General features: G+C 34.6%; 1 protein-coding gene across 47 annotated transcripts in view; it reads right to left on the reverse strand.

The window, feature by feature from the left end:
• The window catches only part of PBRM1 (polybromo 1), a 124,194-nt gene that overhangs the window by 68,296 nt on the left and 36,437 nt on the right, over nt 1-19,461 (reverse strand). For 25 of the 47 annotated variants that reach the window (XM_074283493.1, XM_074283467.1, XM_074283475.1 and 22 more), the window contains 4 exons: nt 13,636-13,849; nt 7,279-7,420; nt 5,443-5,540; nt 3,032-3,076 (listed from right to left, as the gene is read on the reverse strand). In XM_074283493.1, the coding sequence (XP_074139594.1) occupies nt 3,032-3,076; nt 5,443-5,540; nt 7,279-7,420; nt 13,636-13,849 (499 nt within the window). The remainder of the gene's footprint in view (nt 1-3,031; nt 3,077-5,442; nt 5,541-7,278; nt 7,421-13,635; nt 13,850-19,461) is intronic. The other 22 variants (XM_074283492.1, XM_074283484.1, XM_074283491.1 and 19 more) reach the window with 1 other exon arrangement.

A 19,461-nucleotide genomic window follows, 5' to 3' on the forward strand; every position in this document is an offset into this window, starting at 1 on the left:
GGTTCTTTTGACCTCAGACTTTAAAAACGGACCTCCAGGTTGAAAGCTGAAGAAAACAAATGTAATGTCTATAGATCCTATGCCACAAAATCCAGACTTTTAAAAAGCTTTCTGAGAATTCAACTTCAAAATGAACAAACTCAAGAATTCCATTTTGAAATCATAATCAGCTCAAAAAAATCTCTTAAAAATATAGTTAGAAAGTGTGTGTTTTTGTTGTTTTAACAAAAATATTCTAATGGGAAAGGAGATGATTTCTCATTTTTGGTTGACTGGAATTTATCCCTAGATATTTACATACCAACTTGCTATCAGGAAGAGCACTGGAAGTTAACATTTTCATTTGGGAACTTTTATCAACTTTTAAGAGAGTTGGAGGAATAGTTTTTAAATAAATCTGGAAGCAATTATAACAAAGGCAGAGCATTTGCATTTTCTCAGACATGTAGCTATTCAGCAAGCTTAGCTGAATCTTTTACATTATGCTATAAACATTGAGAGATCTGACTACTCTTGGCTGTCGTCAGATAGACAACTGATGGTAGATGGTCATTTTGTCTCCAATGACTGAACCTGGCAGGCATCATTTAGTGAGACAAGTCCCAAATCTGAAATCAAAAAGGACATAACCAGGAAACTACTTTAATCTGATGCTTAAAACTCAATTTGCTATAAATTTTTGCACATTAAGAATATCCCCTCCCCTCCATTTAACTCACTTGTTAGTACAGAAGATATGACATAGTCCTAAACATATTTTAGGTCTTTTTTCCTAGCGCTCTATTAGGAATTTATCCTAAATAAGCCTGCTTCATTAAGTCTTTGGAAGTTGGACAAAAAGAATGGTTGTTACAAAAGTGGATGCTTTTCTATTTTTCCTTACCAATTTTCTTTTTTTCCATACCCAATAAGAACTTTAAAATAGAACTTTCTCATATCTTCCTACTTTTCTGAACTTGCTTTTTTTTTTTTTTTTTAAAGCAATTGCCTACAGGGAGTACCTATAGCAGCATTCTGTGAAAGAATTCTGATGTACAGTTGGGAGAGCTAGGTGCATCATACTAGTTGGGCAATCCAAGCCAAATCCCTTAATTTTCTTAAGCCTCATTTGTAAAATGGGGAAATCATGATTGTCAAGCATTTTGCAGAGAAAAACTCTGGTATACATCTTAGTATAGTGCCTTAACATCAGATCTTTCATAAATACTTTTAATGATTTTCACACAAATTCAAAACGTTTTGTAGGTATAAGATAACCTGTGAAATTTTTATGAAGAATAAATAGATGAGTGCCTAAAATCTGGAGGAAGTAAATATTAATCTTGTTTCTTTCCCTCTTGAAGTTCATTCTTAATTCATAGTGTTGGAAAAATATTCTTTCTCTTAAAAGAAATTTAAATTAAAATTAAAATTTAGTTTAATGTCTGTTACAACTTATCTGTTCTGTAGATAAGTATGTGTGTGGTTTGGATGGGAAGAGAAGGTTGAGGGTTCTAGCTCAAAGTACTACATAAATACTGTTGATATATGCTCTGCTTCCAGATACTACCCCCCTCCCCCCATTACTCCATACAATGAAACTCTTGATTGTTTTTTTCCCCCCAGTGTCCCTTTCCTTTGACGTCTTACCACCAAATCTCTTCTGGACCTGTTCTAACTGGGCTTCAGCTACTACCAATCAAGAGACTATCAATTCAAGTGGAAGATTTACTTTCATTCTGCAGGGCTGATTTTTAACATCAGTGACTGCTTTTGTTTCTATAAGTGCTCTTCTGGATTATCTCACATTCATTCAAAATAAAACATATATTTATTTATGTGTATATCTAAGCATAAGCTCAGAAAACACTCATTTACACAGTTTCTTTTATCTTTCTCCAATAATGACTTCTAACCATTAACTCTGAACATCCTTCACTATCCTCATTTTGTGGACAGCTCATCTCTTCACCTGGTTTCAAAGAACATTATTAGAATAAGAATAATTCTCAGATGTTATCATCACTCTACTTCTTTGTATAGACCTCATACATGAACACCTAAAACAGTCTGTCTAAAACCACATTCAAATTTTATTTCCACTTTGCTATCACCATCATTAACAGATCTGAATGTTCTGTTTATAATCTAACTATCTTCAACTTCCCAAGCCTGCCTACATTCTCCTCCCCTGCCCCTCTTAATTCCACTTCTATTCACTCACAAGCAGAGCAAAAATCACTTCCCCTGAAGTTTCATATTTATTGCTGTTCTCCTTCCCAGAGGCTCAGAGTAAATGTTAACTAGCATTCTAATTAATATAAAAGTGTTAGGCTATAAGGCCCTCTCTATAAAGTTATAATAAACCCAATAATGATCATTTCACACGAGCCAACTTGAACTTCCTCCTTACCTTCCTCACTCATCAACACTAATATCTCCTCAGTCTAACTAGGTCTGAGTCCAGGAATTAAATATCAATTGTTCCTTTAGCAAAAATCTTTTATGTGTTTAGCCTAATTAAGGTTGTAAGAAGGGAAGTTGCATTTAAGGTAGTATTTCACAAACTCTGCTGTAAAAAACTGAAATATCTTTAGTTTGTTATTATTGTTGTTGCTTTTTTTGAATGGAAGTTCGTTTATACTTTGTTAATAGGCATTAAAAATAATTTAAAAGTATTTTACTATAAGTATTTGTCAAACTTTTGTTTAAACAAACAAAATTATTTTCTACCACTGTGGAAAAATTTGAGAAATACTAATGTAGGAGATCCCAATGAAGAACAGTTCTCGCCTTCAATAAATTTATTAACATATAAGGCATTTTTGGTTCTCTTGGCCAAGCCTGTGATAAGTCCCTTGTCTAAGTGTCCAGTTAATTTGTATACTGAGGACACATTTTTAACACTCTGGAAGTGCTATTGCTTTTTACTAAAATAGCCTGGTACTAAAAATAAAGTTTTAGATTTCCCTGTCCACCTAAACAATAGTGACCACACCCAGAAAAAGTTAATCTTTAGAAGTACATTTATGCATAAAAAATGTGCGCACACCTGGATAGCCTCCTGAGGCCCAACATCTCATTGTCATGAGAATTCCTGGGAAAGCAGAAACAAACATTTTACATGTGGAAAGAAACAAAATAAGCAAACATCAGAGACAAATATATAAACTAAATGTGGCTGAGAAAAAGGCAGGGGGCTCTTCCTCACCAAAGGTTAAAGATGACAGGGATATTTAAAAACCCTTCAAATCAAAAATCAAACTTTATCATTGGTATTTTAGGGAAGGAAAAGAGGAGCTTTACTTTCATGAGGATCAAGGCATGCAACTGCACTCGTACTCTGGCATTAATAGGTGATAAGGCACGCATAGAAGCACATATTAAGCATTACTCCTATCGGATTACTTGCTGTCTAGGGGAGAAGGATGGAGGGAAGGAAAGGAGAAAAATCTGGAGCACAAGGTTTTGCAAGGTGAATGTTGAAGACTACCTTTACATGTATTTTGAAAATAAAAAGCTATTATTTAAAAAAAAATAATAATAATAATCCTCAGGTCTGGAAGCACTCGGACAGCTTTTATTAGTCAGGGGAAACTGATTTCTATAGCAAAGTTTGATACTAATCTAGTTAAGTGAGCGTATTTACTCAATACTTTGTGGAGGAACACAAGACAAAGTATTCAAGCTTCCCCAAATAGTCCATTTTTCTAAAATACTCCCCCCCACAAGAAGGCCTATCTTATCTCACAAATATTTAATTCACCTCACATTCATTCAAGTTCCATTTCATCTTTGAATTTCTAGGCAATAGCATATGCTTTTTACTGCTTCAGGGTATAATCTATATTTCTTGTATTCTCTTATTTTTGTTTGTCCATTTATTGGATATGTCATTTCCTGAGAACCCTGAATAATGACAAAAACTTTTCATCAGAACTAGAATCATTATCCCAAAAGCACACTATTTGATTTTCTTTTATAGGTGGTTTAATGGCCAAGAAGTCTGGTTTAATTTGTAGGAGTGAATGCTGTAAACTTCAAGCCAACAACACTTTTTGTTTATGTGGTTCTATGCTGGGTCGAACTGGTTTTGGAAGTTAAAACACACACACACACACACACACACACACACACACACACACACACACACACACACACACACAAAAAAAAAACCCTTCTCTTTCCCTTTAATAATGATAGTAAATTGTATTTCAATTTGTTGCTTTCATTATTTTTTGTGCCTGAAAAGTATCTCTGATAGTTTACTGAATTAGAAAACACAGGTAGTGATGTAATATAAATGGAACTCAAAAATATTTTTATTTAATGTTTCTAATTTTGTTTCACATTTTTCCATCCTTCCCTCTTATATGAGCAATTAAGAACTTACAAGGTTGAAATCCATAGGCCAGAAATGGTGATTATCATTTCAGGATGCACTGACTTACTAAAGCTATGGGAGTCTATCAAAATAAATGTCTTTTTTCAAAGCAAATTTTTTTCCCCAAATGTTTAAGAGGGAACGGATATATTAAGTAGTTTCCCATTTTTAAACAATTGAATAGATTTAATCCTATATCTTTTGTTAAAGAAGTATATGTAGAAAGCTATATAAGCAATCACTAATTTACCTCTTCCACTTCACTCAGTTGGGCCCCATGATCAACTATATTTTATTTTATTTTTTTATTTGGTTTAGGCTCTTATAATTTATAAGATTATAAATTATATATTATAAATTATCCTACTAACTATAGGGCTTACTGTGTGGAAAAGCTTAAGACAGTAGAGGTTGGCAAGAAAAAGCATCTCACTGTATCAGAACCAATCTGAGAAGCCCCATAGAAATGTTCTAAGACAACAGAGCCAGAGGGGTAGAGCTGCTGAAAGTTTTATGACCCACACACCTTTTCCAGAAACCTCCTCAAAGGAAAGAAGGCAGGCTAAGGTTAAAGAAAACAGCACAGATTTTGTCTTAATGATTTCATGAAATGCATGAAGACATGATTTAGTATTCTGTGATTTGACATCTTAAAAAGAGCAGAATAATAAGGAAAAATAAAAACTTACTTTATTGAAAATAATCCACATATTCTTTACTAAGTTAAATTAGTATTAAACCACTAAAGTCTTTGTAAGGATAGGATTTTAAATCTTAAAAGAACTACTTTTGATTCTTCTGGCTTTCTAAAACATTTTTTGTTGTTGCAAATATGAAAAGGAAAGATATAAATATTTTGTCACTATGGCATAGCCTACTAAGAACCAGTAAAGTATGTTAGTGCTTTAAAAAGCAACATGAGTTGTCCAATTTAAAACTGATATTTTGACTTGACAAGTTATTAAAGAATCTAAATGGAGAATTATGCAATTTATATTCAGTAACATATTTTCTTTCCTCAAGCCAAACGACAAGCTAAACAAATGAAAAGAAGAGAGTTAGAGCAAAGAGAAAAGTACCTTTTTCTTTTGGCACTCCCAGTATCAGAAGTGGCTGAAGAGATCATACTGTCGCCGTCCTCAATGTCGTCTCTTCTAGCAAGCTCCTTCTTCTTTGCCTGAAAGAGAGCAAATCCCTGGAGTCAGGCTCACTCTACTAAATGCTCTTGGAATACATGAATAATAAAGAGCTTCAGAGATCAGATTCACACAGAAAGATACAACTACGAGTAAAATGCATGAATATTAAAGCATCATTAAAAAGCCTGAATAACCACAATTTAATGAGTCAGCCAGACAAAAAGAACAAGTCAAAAAAGGACCTAGATATTTAAGGAGTCAATTCTAGTCAACAGTATTTAGGACTATAAAATACCTGAACTAGCCTCTTCAAAAGTTTTAACAAATGAGACCTAAGAAGATGCCAATGCTTCCTTCTTCTGGTGGCCATATTACATGGTGCTCTCTTCATGCAACTTTAAAAAATTCTGAGTGCCTTTTATTTCTGTGGGGCAGTCTAGCTGAAAACAATGGAAGTTTGAAGGGAGAGCTGAAAGAAGATCTACTTTTCAAGCAACACATGAATTTTTAAAGCTCTTCTGCCAAATAGAGCAGAAGCCCTAACCTAGCAGGCTCACAGAACATAAGATATAGTACTTAACAGCAAATAACGAGTTCACAAAATCTGTGGTGGCCTTTGCAAATACTGTTATCCATATAAAATTCTTTCATTCATTAACCATTTACTGAACGCCCACTGAGTGTGAGGCATTACATTAAGTGCAGAGAGACAAAATAAAGCATGATTCCTGCCCTCAAGGAACTTACAGTTCCATAGGGAAACTTGCATTTGGAGGCTGCTGGACCCTGACAAAGGAGAGCATATTTTCTCTAAACCTGACACACTTTTACTGTTAGATGCATACTCATTTGTTTTCTATTGTAACTGTTATGCTATTAATGCAATCTTATAGCTGGAACATTTCATGGAGGAGCTAATATCTAAACTGGGTCTTTAAATATGGAGATAATTTCAAGAAATGGGAATATATTCTAAGATACAAAGACAGACATTAAAGTGTGGATGATATTAGGGGAATAAAAAATAGTTTGATTTGACTGGAACATAATATATTTTAGGACAACACTCTGAGATAAAGTAGGAAAACTAAATTAGTTTTAGGGGGGCCAGAAATGCCAAGTTTAAGAGTTTGGATTATATTTGGTTGGCCTGATGTAGCCTTTGTCTATTCTCCAAGATTCTCCAAGGAGTCAAAGCCCTATGGAAAAAAATAAAACTATGAAGTAGGAAAAATTTGTTTTTTGTGCCTGCAATCTTTTTTATTTCAATTGTTATGTCCCATTTTGCCTCTCCATCTGTGTTGTCATGTTCTTTCTAATTTCCTGCTAAGACCATTTTAATTGATAAACTAATTTACAACATAGTAGAGATGCCTAATCAGTTTCTGTATTTTAAAAGGGATAGAGATTAATAACAAAACCAAGACAGGATATTAAGTTAAAATCACAACACTTTAAAAGTGAGAAATTTCAAGTAACAGGGAACCAACAGATGAGCTTTTTTTTGGCTTGTCAAAGGAGGGCTTTCTAAATATCAACATGTAGAAAGAGTGTCTGGCACCCAAGTAAACATAGTCTGTCTATAGTATCAGTGGTGCTTAAGATTACACTGCTGACTAAAAGAAGATGGTCAATTGGACTTGTGTATAAGAGGAATAAAGTCAAGTAACTTAGAGTCTCCTATAATTCACATCTTCAAGAAAACAAAGGCACATCTTTGAAAAAATATTTCCACTAAATGTAATACAAACTCACCCAAATATTATTTTGACCTACCTGCATAACTTGCTGCATTTTTAGAACTCGTTTGTAGATGGCTGAATTGGGAACATTATAACGTTTGGCATTTTCAAACATTAAATTCAGATCACACTCCAAATGATCTAAAGTTTCATATTCTTGGTTCTTTAGCTTGGTTCTGTGAAAGAAGACATAAAACTTGAATGTTGACTCATGGAAGCCAGATACTGGAAACACCCTTTCTGAAAATTTAACTCAAATTCCTAACAGAAGTCAAGGATCTGGAATCAGAAGAATGAAATTTAAATCCTTGTTCTGTTATTACTGATTATCTCTGACCCCCCGCAAATCACTTAATCTCTCCAGATCTACTTCTATAGCTGTACAACAAAAGGGTAGAGGGGCCAAGATGAGCTCCAAGTTCACTTTTAGCTCTCTTACCCAAGTACGTTAAGGACCCTCTCAATCTCTGACTTGGTCCTTTGAGGCTCCATCATGGGGCCATGCTCTCCTGAGTCCATCACATGGAACTGCTTGCCTAATCCCTCCACCCCTTTCTATCTCTTTCTTTGGAACAAAGAAACCAGATCAACATTACCATTCCTGCAAAGTACAGGTCACCAATTGCCCTGAGTTCATTCACCATCCTGATGACCTCCCAGAAGAAAATATCCCTCCTTGACCCCCAATATCCTTTCTCTGTTGTGTTTTCCTATTAGAATCTGAACTTCTTGAAGGCAAAGACCATCTTGTTTTTGTATTTGTATCTCTAGTGCTTAACACAATTCCTGAAATATAATAAGTATTTAGTAAATATTAAATGTTTTTCATTCATTTGTGACATTTTGGGAATAATACCTATTAAAAAACTGGAATTGATCCCCTAAGAGACAAAACTATCCTATTTCCCTTTCTGGTGGATGACAACCTTTTTTGACGATTAGAACTAATTTAAGAAAGTTCTGAACTGTAGTAGCATGTCCAATTGTTACACTAATACGAAAACTTCCAAGAGGGAATTCCATGTTCCAGTATAAATTAAAGTACATGCAGGGACCATGGAAGAGAATTCCAGGGGTAATGAATTTTCTTTTGATGTCAACCTGGGGTATTTAACCAATATATGTGTAATGATGTTTTTTGTAATATTAAGTTATCAACTTCCTCCTCTATTCTTCAGGATAAACATCTTTGAATATTTAAGAAGCTAATAAGTTTTTGTTGGATGAATGGACCAAAGTATGGCACTCCATCCACATTTTATTATACTTAGAATTCAGACTTGTTTTTTTTTTTTTTTTTTTTTTTTAATGATAGCATCAACAATACCATGAATGGTTCTAGACACATTGTACTATGAAAGGGAATATGACATAGTAGGGAGAAGAATTTGGAATTAGAAGGCCAGTTCTCCCACTTCCTGACTATGAGGGTTGGACAAATCATTTTTTCTATCTGGACCTCAGTTTGTTATCTGTAAATGAAGGAAAATGGATCACATAATTTTAAGATTTTTTTATAGCTCTGACATGCTATGACTGTAACTTATCTTTGGTCTAAAACCACATAGAAATTCTGGTTTAAATTACATATGCATATACACAAAAGCTAGATTTCTAAATTCTCCGGACTGAAATATACATGTGCTAATTTTAATAAGGCAATGAAAGTAGCAGAAAGAAAATATTATACTAAGCTATTTTAAAAAGATGAATATCATCTTCTGACTTGAACATCAGAATATTATTTCAGTGGTTCCCCCATTGGGGAACCAGTGGCCAAAGGATATTAATAGTTTTCAGAAGAAATCCAAGATATTAATAAGCCATATGAAAAGCTTGAAATCACTAATCATTAACAGAAGAAATATAAATTAAAGCAACTCTGAGTTTCTATCTCACCCATTTAATTGGGAAATTTGACAAAAAAATAAAAAGAAAAAAAAATAAAAAGAAAATAATAAATGCTAGAGGAGTTGTAAACTGTTCTATCCATTCTGGAAAGAACTAAGAAAGTCCAAAAAGCTTTCAAGCTATACATTACCCAAAAATACCATTACTACAAAGAATCAAAAAAAAAAAGAAGAAAAAGCTATATGTATAAAAATAATTATTTAAAGTGGCAAAAAACCCTGGAAACTAAAGAGATGCCTATCAACTAGAAAAGGGCTAAACAAATTCTGGTATATAAATGTAATGGTATACTATTTGTGCTTTAAAAAATGATGAAAAGATCAGGGGAACCTGGGGAGATTTATATGAAGTAGCACTGAGTGAAATGAATTGAACCCCAAAAACAATTTATAAAATAACACTGCAAAAACAAATTTGAAAATTGTAAAAACTTAATAACATAGTGAACAACTATAATTCCAAACAAATGATGAAATATGATACCCACCTCCTCAAAGAGGTGATTGGGCTCAGGGTGAATGTAGATTGACTTTTTTGGATATGGCCAATGCAGGAATTTTTTTTAGCTTGACATGCATATTTGTTACAAGATTGTTTTCGCCCCACTGGGGGATAGGGGAAAAGCTAGGAGGATAAGAAACAGGGATTTGATCATTAAAAAACATAAAACTCAAAGGAAGGATAATATTACTTGTTCTATAAGTAACTACAATTGTTTGCCATTCAAAAAAACAAAACAAAAGCTATACAATTTACATGTGGTCCATAGAACACATATGAATTTTCAAAGAAGTGTATCATATCACAGAAAAAAAATGGTATAAATTCATCCATGAGTTATATCTTTACAAATATAAGGGTTAAATAATATCTTTGGTACCTATTTCATATAAGAATAAATTCTGCAAAACACCAGGTGCTCTTCATCATCTGGGGACAGAGGCACAGAATTACATGTGCCACACAATTTGGGAGATCATCTCATTCAAATTGCTCATTTTATAAATGGGGAAAGAAAGCCTCCAGGGAAAGAAGCTAGTCAATGGCAGAGTCAGGATGGAATCCAGATATCCTGACTTTGACCTGAGAGTTCTTGATTCCACAGCTTTTCAACTATTTATTGTTTAGTCATGTCAACTCTTGGTGACCCCATCTGCAGTTTTCTTGGCAGAGATACTGAAGTGCTTTGCCACTTCCTCCTCCAGTTTATTTTACAGGTGAGGAACTGAGGCAAACAGAGTTAACTAGCCCAGAGTCTGAAGCCACAATTGTGAATTCTTGGAGATAGCCTTGCTGACTTCAGGCTCTGCCCTCTAGGCGTTATGGCGCCACCTACTGCCCCTACTGTTTAATAACAAATAATGGGTTGAGGCCCACCAGAGAAAGCCACCAGAGAAAGATTAAGGACCCTCTCCTATCTCCCTAATGGCCCAGCACACAAGAGGGTGAGGGCCACCCTGAGGGGGGGCAGCACTGCTTACCATATCCCATACCCACTATAATGGATGAGGCATTCTGAAACTGAATGGGAGGTTGAACTGGACGACCCCAAAGGCCCCTACTAATTCTGATATTCTGTTTTTCACCAGCATCCCAATACAACCTGGCACATCTAAATCTTGTGAAATGCACAAAGAAGCATTTTAAAAATAAAACTCAAGTTCTAAATGATCCCTAAACAAGACCAGAAAAAATATGTACAAAAGAGAAAATTTTCTGATACTATATCTCTCAGCATAATTGTAATGTAGAAGACATGGATTCACATCCAGCTCCTGATACTCCCTAGTTAAAATATAGAACTCCTGTGACTATGAGTTGTCTCCTTTTTTGCATTTCTATGCTCAGGGCCAAGCATAGGGTCTGATACACAAGAGTTATTTAAATACAATTCTGTTGACTGATTGATTGAGTTTCCGTAAAATGGAGATAATAAAACCAGTGGTACTACCTCAAAGAGTCATGAAATTCACATGAAAGAATCAAAAAAAACTTTGCAAATTTTAGAACAGTTAAGAAATTTGTAAAGACTTTTTATGTGAGGCAACAAGGAATTATGGTTGAACAGCTAAACTTGTGTTATTTCAAGTTAAACTAATTAGAATATTTAAATAAAAAGGGCTACAGAAAATTAGTTCTTAGGAAGAACAAAAAGTCAACTAAAAAGTTATTTGTCTCAGGGTCTCCTTATCATTATCTTTTTTTTTCTTTTTTTTTTTTTTCTTTTCTTGGCAGGGAAGGTACACACAGGAGTAGTTTAGAGGTTTCTAAGGCACTTCCCTAATTAACAGTAGGTAGCCTGTATTTTCATTTCGTTTTAAGAGGATGCCAAATACACTGATTATAGCATCATTTCTGCACAGTATCTCAAAAGGACTTGCTTTCAAACACCAAAAGTATAGAACTGCTGAGGAAAGAAAGTTATAAGGGAAAAAAAAAAAGCTTCCAATAATGATGTTATCTAACATTTCTAGAATCTAGCTATTTGAAGAGTTGTTACATTTTAGTTCCTGGAAGACTGGATATTTGTCCTAGGGGGCTCATGTAAAGTTCTTGTCCATTTGATTTGTTTTAGAAAAGCCACTCTATTTAACTCTGATGAACACTGCAAGATTTGACTTCCCCAAATGACAGTCCCAGATTTTGATGATATGAATTGAAGCAATATTTTACCTAAGTGATGCTTCTTTCTACTGTTTTGGATGTTTTGACATAAAATATTCTTAAAATAAGAATTGACATATACTAAGACTCATGATTTACCAAATATTCAGTACCTTAAACCTAAATGAAAAATGGAAGTTAAATAGAAACTGTCTCAAATGTGATTTTGAGAAACACAACTATCAGGTAAATGAGAAACAGTTAATTTCTGAAGATAGTTTATACATATATAGCTTAATATCCAGAATATATCATGAACACAGATACAGTCATTATAATGTATTGATGATCAGAGAAGGAAGACTGTTTTTCCAGTTTGGTCAGTTCCATGATTGCTGACAGTGACCTTTTTTTTCAGTTCGATGATTATTTAGTGCTTTACTATTGATAAGAAACTTTCCATCCATGATACCATTTGGTGTAAAAAGTATTGTGAGGCTTTTTAAAAATATATTTTTTGTTTTTCATGGTGTTTTCCTTTTATTCCAATTCTTCTTTCACAACAAAACTAATATGAAAATATGTTTAACCTGATTGTACATGTGTAGCCTATATCAGATTGTTTGCTGTCTTGGGGAAGGTCAAAGGAAGGAAGTAAAGTCTGGAATCCAAAGTGTTATAAAAATGAATGTTGAAAACCATCTTTACATGTAATTGGAAAAAAACCAAAATTATTAAATGCGAAAAAATTAGGGATCAAAAGGAAAATATTGTGAGATAAGTGATGCTAATATTATCACCCCCATTTTACAAATGATGAAAGAGGCTCAGAAAAGTTATGTGACCTAACCAAAGTGCCAGTGGAGCTGAGATTTGAATCTAAGTCCTTTTTATTCCATATCCAATGTTATATAAAAAATATTTTTATTTATGTTTCTTTAATAGCCTTTTATTTTTCCAAACACATTGTTTTCACCATTTACCTTAGAAAAACCCTATGGTTCTAAATTTTTCTCCCCCCCCCCCCCCTTCTATAGACAGCATACAAGGTTTAATGTGTGCAATTCTTCTAAATACATTTCCATATTCATCATGCTGCACAAGTCAGATCAAAAAGTTAAAGAGAAAAAAAAAAAAAAAAAACCACAAGCAAATGACAACAACAAAAAAGGTGAAAATATTCAGTCCCCACAATCTTCTCTCTATGTGTAGATGGCTCTCTCCATCACTAATCCATTGGAATTGGCCTGAATCATCTCATTGTTAAAAAGAGCCAAATCTATTAAAGTTGATCATCCCATAATACTCAGCATCAGTTCATCTTTTTAGGCTTTTTTGAAATCATCATCCTGATCAAAGGTTTATTACAGAACAATAACATCCCATACCATTAACATTCTCCAACTGATCAGCCATGATTCAACTGAACCACTCAGTTTCCAGTTCCTTGCCACTATAAAAAGGGTTGCTACAAACATTTTTGCACACATAGGTCTTTTTCTCTTTTTTATGTTCTCTTTGCCATAGACTCAGTAGAGACACTGCTAGACCAAAGAATATGGACATTTACCTTTTAATTATTTATTTTTCTGCTCTGTCACCTGACCAATTAAATCACCAAAAGTATTCTTTACTTGCACTACAATGAGTTGATAACTGTGCTGAAAATGTCAACTGTCATTTGAAGACTACATTTCTTTTATGGAAATAAAAGAGTAAAGATATTTCACTGAGAAACTTTCACATATCCTAAAACCAAATATATTTAACTTCTTAACTCCTTCCTGGAAAGAACAAAACCACAAAGGTTCAAACTCAATCAAATGCACTCACTTGGAAATAACCAAGAAATACTCAGAAAAGATTGTCCTCTTACCTTATCTGCTGCAATGAAATGGGCATTTTGATTTGCTGATAATAATCAGGGTATTTTTTCTTTGAAGGCAAATGGAAAAATGGTTCTGCTATTAGTTGTCCCTGGTTATTCCGACAACTCCTAACAGTGTCATACAGCTGATACAGGGGATTGGAAACATCCATAAAGGAAGTAATACTTTCTGCTTCTGATTCCCCCTCTTCATAACGAGCAGCTAGAAAGACAAAAAAGGAGTTTTATGAGTTTTTTAGAAAATGAAACTTTACAAAATCCCTTAAAAATACTTTATTAATCTGAATAACTAAGGTATGTATTCTTAAAGAGAAATTGCTTTCAAATAGTAACTCTCACTACAATTATTGATAACACCAGGAATGAATAATAATGTGGGTAATAAAATGACTTACACTATTTCTCAAAGAACTAATAGTAAAGGTCACAAATAATAGAAATATGTATAATCAAGTCATATCCTATTAAGTCTGTCTTGCCCCTTCATTTGATGTCTTTGGATTGCTGTACTTTGGGTAGTTTTTATAGCTTGTCTCCTTGATGTCAGTTTTTATTGGTGTTAATGTACCTGAGGAATCTTCCCTTTCTGATATGTATCTCTGATTTAATGAATCAATCTTGTGCCCTCTACTATAAGTAACCTCTTCCCCTGTTGAATTTTTTGGATTTTTTTTGGGGGGGGCTGACTTCAATCTCTCTTTAGTTATATAGTCACAAGTTTGTTCCCTGATATTAACAAACATGCTCCTAGATCCTACCATCTCCTAGAGATCTTCTTAAGATCTCTTCCCTTCAAAACCATATCATCCTACAGATAGCTGTCTATGCTTGTTGTCTTGACTTCCTTACCTCACTCTTTTCTAAATTGTCTGCAATCAGATTTCTCTACTGAAACTGTCCTCTCCAAATCTTGCTTGCCAATTGCGATGGCTTTCCTCATTGTTGCTGACGACCCTGTTTTCCTGGATACTCTTTGCTCTCTGTGACAGCTCTTTCTATTGTTCCTTCTCCTATTTGACCACTCCTTTTTAGCCTTCTTTGCCGATTCATCAACCATATCCTATTGGCTAACTTTGTTCCCCAATTCTGTCCTTTGTCATTTCCCCTTTTTTCTCTCATTTCTATAAAGAAGACTCAGAACACTCTATTCACACCCTCATACTTGAGCTCTAGAGATCATCTAGAGATCATACTACTTATGGGATACGGAATGTCCAACAGACATTTTGCTCAAGGCCCTACACACCTATCCCTCTCCCACATTTTCCTATTTCTGTCAAGGAGAGACCATAGTTTCAGTTGACCAGGTTTGCCTGGTTAGTATCGCCCTCACCTCCTTGCTCTCTCTTACCCCTTATGTTCCATGGTCAAACCTTCTCCCTTTTAGCTTCACCTCTCATGCCCATCTTTTCTCCATTCTCACAAATGAATGAGGATAGTAGTTATGTAAGCAGACAGAAGGGGATGGCTGGGGGAATGAGAGCACAGCATCTCCCCCTGGACTCCTGAAAGAGCCTCACAACCATCTTGTGGCCTCCTGTTCCTCTGCCACATTCTGCCGCCTCCCACAGAGCCCTTTTCTTAGTGTACAGTCACCATGTCACCTGACTAACAGACCCCAATGGCTCCCCAGGATCATATGCAGGTTTTTATGTCCGAGACAGCCTGGTACAAACCTATTTGGGAAGTCTCGCAGGTTGACAGCACTGTCAGCTTAGGAGAATTTGTGAAGGTCACAGTGCCAGCCAAGCAGCACACCTGACCTGAAGGATGCTCAGACACAAGTCAAGCAGCTTCTACTCCACCTTATAACTTAGTGGGGCAAAGTGTCAACATGCATAGATAGAGAACAGCACAGCCACAGGTTAGGTGGGGTGGGAGAGGCGGAAGGGGAATCAGGAAAGGTTGGAGGTTCTGTCCCCATTTGGGCTGAGCCTGAAAGGGAGGGATTCCAAGAGGCAGGGAGAAAGGAAGAGGGCATTCTAAGCAGGAGGGATGGTTAATGCAAAGGCCCAGAGACAGGATGGGAAATGGCCTTTTTTTTTTTTGATTACTTATTTAATATTTTATTTTTCCCTCAGTTACATGTAAAAATTTTTTAAACTTTTTAAAAATATTGAGTTCTAGATTCTCTCCCTCCCTCTTCAACCCCTTTTCATTAAAAAACACAGGTGAAGTTATGCAAATATTTCCATAAATTATGTTGTTTAAAAAAAACCAGATTCCTCCACCAGAACCCCCCCACCCAGTAAAATTAATTTTAAAAAAGCATGCTTCAAACTGTATTCAGACACACTCAATTCTTTTTTCTGGGGATGAATAGCATTTTTCATCAAAAGTCCTTTAGAGTTGCCTTGGATTACTGTATTGCTGAGAATAGCAGTCATTAACAGGAGTTACATTTACATGTAACAATATTGTTATTTTGCATACAGTACATGCCATTTTGCATGAGCTCAATAGAACAATAGTATCCCATCATAATCACATACAACAATTTATTAAGCTATTCCCCAATTGACAGACACCCCCTCAATGTCCAATTCTTTGTCTTGAGAAAAGAGCTGCTATAACTGCTTTTGTACATATAGATCCTTTTTAAAAAATCTTTTTGGGAATACATGCTGAGTAGTGATATTGTTAAGAAAGATGCATGGTTTTATAGCTCTTTGGGCATGGTTCCAATGTGTTTTGCAAAATGACTGAATCAGTTCACAATTCTGCCAACAATGCACTAATGTCTCATTTCTCCCATATTTCCTTCAATATTTGTCATTTTTCTTTTCTGGCCTATTAGTCAATCTAACAGGTATGAAGTATATTACCTCAGAATTGTTTTAATTTGCATTTCTCTAATGAATAGTGAGTTTATATGTATATATGTCTATAAATAGTTTGATTTTTCATCTGAAAACTGTTCATATCTTTTGATCATTTATCAACTGGATAATGGCTCTTTTTTTTTTTTTTTTTTAAATAAATGTGACTCATTTCCCTATGTTTGAGAAAGGAAATTTTTATTGGAGAAACTTGCTTCAAAATTCTTTTCATAATTGCTATTGCTAAGCTTTCCCCATTTTTTTTCTTTCAATCTTTCTTTTCACCCTGTCCCTCCTCAAGCGTTTTGCTTCAGACAACCCACTCCTCCAATATGCTCTCCCTTCTATTATCCTTCTCCCTTCTCATATTCCCTTCCCCTTCTACTTTGCTTCAGGGTTAAGACAGATTTCTAAACCCAATGAGTCATTGGCTCTTTGAGCCAATTCTGATGAGAGAGAGTCTCCCTACTCTCCTCCTCCACTTTAAAAGCTTTTTCTTGCCTCTTTTATGACAGATAATTTATGACAATCCACCTCTTCCTTCTCCTATCACCTCTTACATTTATTTATTTTTTGGATATTATCCCTTCACATTCAACTTATACCTGTGTCTTCTGTCTATATATATATACTCCTTTTAACTGTCCTAATAATGAGAAAGTTCTTATGACTTACAAGTATCTTCCTTCCACGTAGGAAAGGAAACAGATTAGAGGTAATGGAAAGCTACATAGCAATAGTAATATGAACTCTTGACCTAAAAGGAAGTATATTGCTGAAGACGTTGATGCAAACATACTGGAAATTTTCTGACAATGAGGGCTAGGTAGTATTAATGTATGTTGAAACACAATTTTTATTATATACAGTATGCTCTTATGTGCTCTTTTCACACACATATATTATAATGGATATGTTGTACAAATAAAAGAATAAAGTAAAAGATTCTGATCACCTACAAAATATTCAAGAGCAAATTTTAGTGTCCATGCTAGTAATAGGTGTAAGAGGAGGAGCCTAAGATGCTTATTTTGAACAGAATATAATACTTTATAAATTTGAAATTCCAGCAAAAGTACAAGACTGTATTTTAAAGACTCAATTCAAGAGTTGGAATCTGTCTTAAGTCATTTATTCCATCTTATTGTTGCTCCTCAATTGATCCTCAGAATGAACTGCATCACTTATTAAACTAATCCAAAGTACCATTCTACATTGGAAATGGTTCTCCAGTTTCTGAACTTGCTGATTTATCAGCACTGTAAAATTATAATTATTTTTTTCATTATAATTGTCATTATTTTTTAAACAGTTGTTCGGCTAGAACAAAAGATCTTGCTTCCATCAGGAAATGGAATTAAGCTCAGAAAATCACAGTATCAACATCCAAAGGTCATGAAAGAAAATTTCTAATTTCTGTAATCCACTCTCAAATAATCCAGTTATGTGGATGGTAATAAGAATGAATGGTTTATAGTATATAGCTTCTCAAAAGGGGTCACTAGTTGGAACATTCTGTCAATCAATTAAGTCAACCAGCATTTATTAAGAGCCTATTATGTGCGTACTACTGTACCAAAGTATAAAATAGGGAAATATATGTCCACTCAAGTGTTTGCCACCATTTTGAGGGATGCCAGTACAGAGTTCAAATGAAAGATTATATATAGACGTTAACATCTTTTAAATATTCCTTTTTGTGAATGATCTTATTCTAAAAGCATCAAGTCCCATAATATTGTAGTCTTCTAAATGAGATCCATAATAACCCAAAAGTTTGGACTAAAAATCTATGTAGGAAGAGCAAAATGAATAAAGAATACTTATTGTTTGGAGAGAGAACCTGTGGCTGGTTCTCACACATCAGTACAGATATTCTGGACAAATATTACCAATGAACTGGGTCTGAAATTGAATAGCAGCAGGAAGAGAATGGGCTAGATTTCAAGACACAATTCTTTTAATATCCCCAAATTTCTTCCTAAAAGAAAGTTCGATCTTCTTAATAACAATATTATTCCAGTGATTTAATGATGTTCTAGGTAATGTGATATTATGGTCTCCAAAGAAATAAAGTTGAGGATCATTCAAAGACTAATGGAGAGGTGAATAGTGAATGTGAGCAGTTTACAATATATTGTAAATAATAAAATGTGCCTTAGAAGAGTCAAGGACACCATTAGAGAAATGTATGAATGGAAAAAACAATGGGCTGATCAGTTAGAGAGAGGTAGGGGTAAATGATAGTTGTACCATGTGAGGAAAAGTGTTAAGAGAAGAGACCATTGAATGAAATGCCTAGGAAGCCTTTACAGGAGGAGGTAGACAAGAGCTGCACTGAATGAGCAGCCATGTGATCTACACTGGAGGGAATACCTGCATGGACCAAAAATTCATCAGTATTTGAGACTACAAAGTGAAACAGTGAAATGGGATGCAATTTGGGAAAACTGTTCAGGTATATCTTAAATTTTTAAAATTAGAATTAACGGGTATATTAGATGATTTGTTTTTTAGTGGTCTCTGTTTTGTTAAATCATAGGTAGGATTTAGAGCTTTAAAAGGTCTTAAAAAATGATCATTCAGTTCAACTCACTCATTTTACAGAATAGGCAAGATGAGGTCTAGGAAGGTAAAGTCACATGATTTGACCCTAAGTTCTTCATCAGCAAATATCCTTCTCTGTACAACAGACAAATGCGATTATCTCTCATATCCCTTAGTTTGGTTCTCTAAGAAAACTGAAGTTTGAATCTTGGTTCTGTAACTCACAAGATGGTAACTTTGGGCAAGTCTTTCAACTGAGCCTCAGAGATATCTTCTTTATAATGAGAGGGTTCAAATAGATGATCCCTAAGAGCTTTAAATTATATGATCCTTTTGCATTTGCTAGATTGTACAAATATTTATATGCATGTCTCATTCTCCATTAGTGGACCATAAACTTCTTAAGGATAGGGACTAGACCTTATGTCACCTTTATATTCCTAGCACC

This window comes from Sminthopsis crassicaudata, chromosome 1 (assembly GCF_048593235.1).
Source record: "Sminthopsis crassicaudata isolate SCR6 chromosome 1, ASM4859323v1, whole genome shotgun sequence".
Classification (NCBI taxonomy): Eukaryota; Metazoa; Chordata; class Mammalia; order Dasyuromorphia; family Dasyuridae; genus Sminthopsis; species Sminthopsis crassicaudata.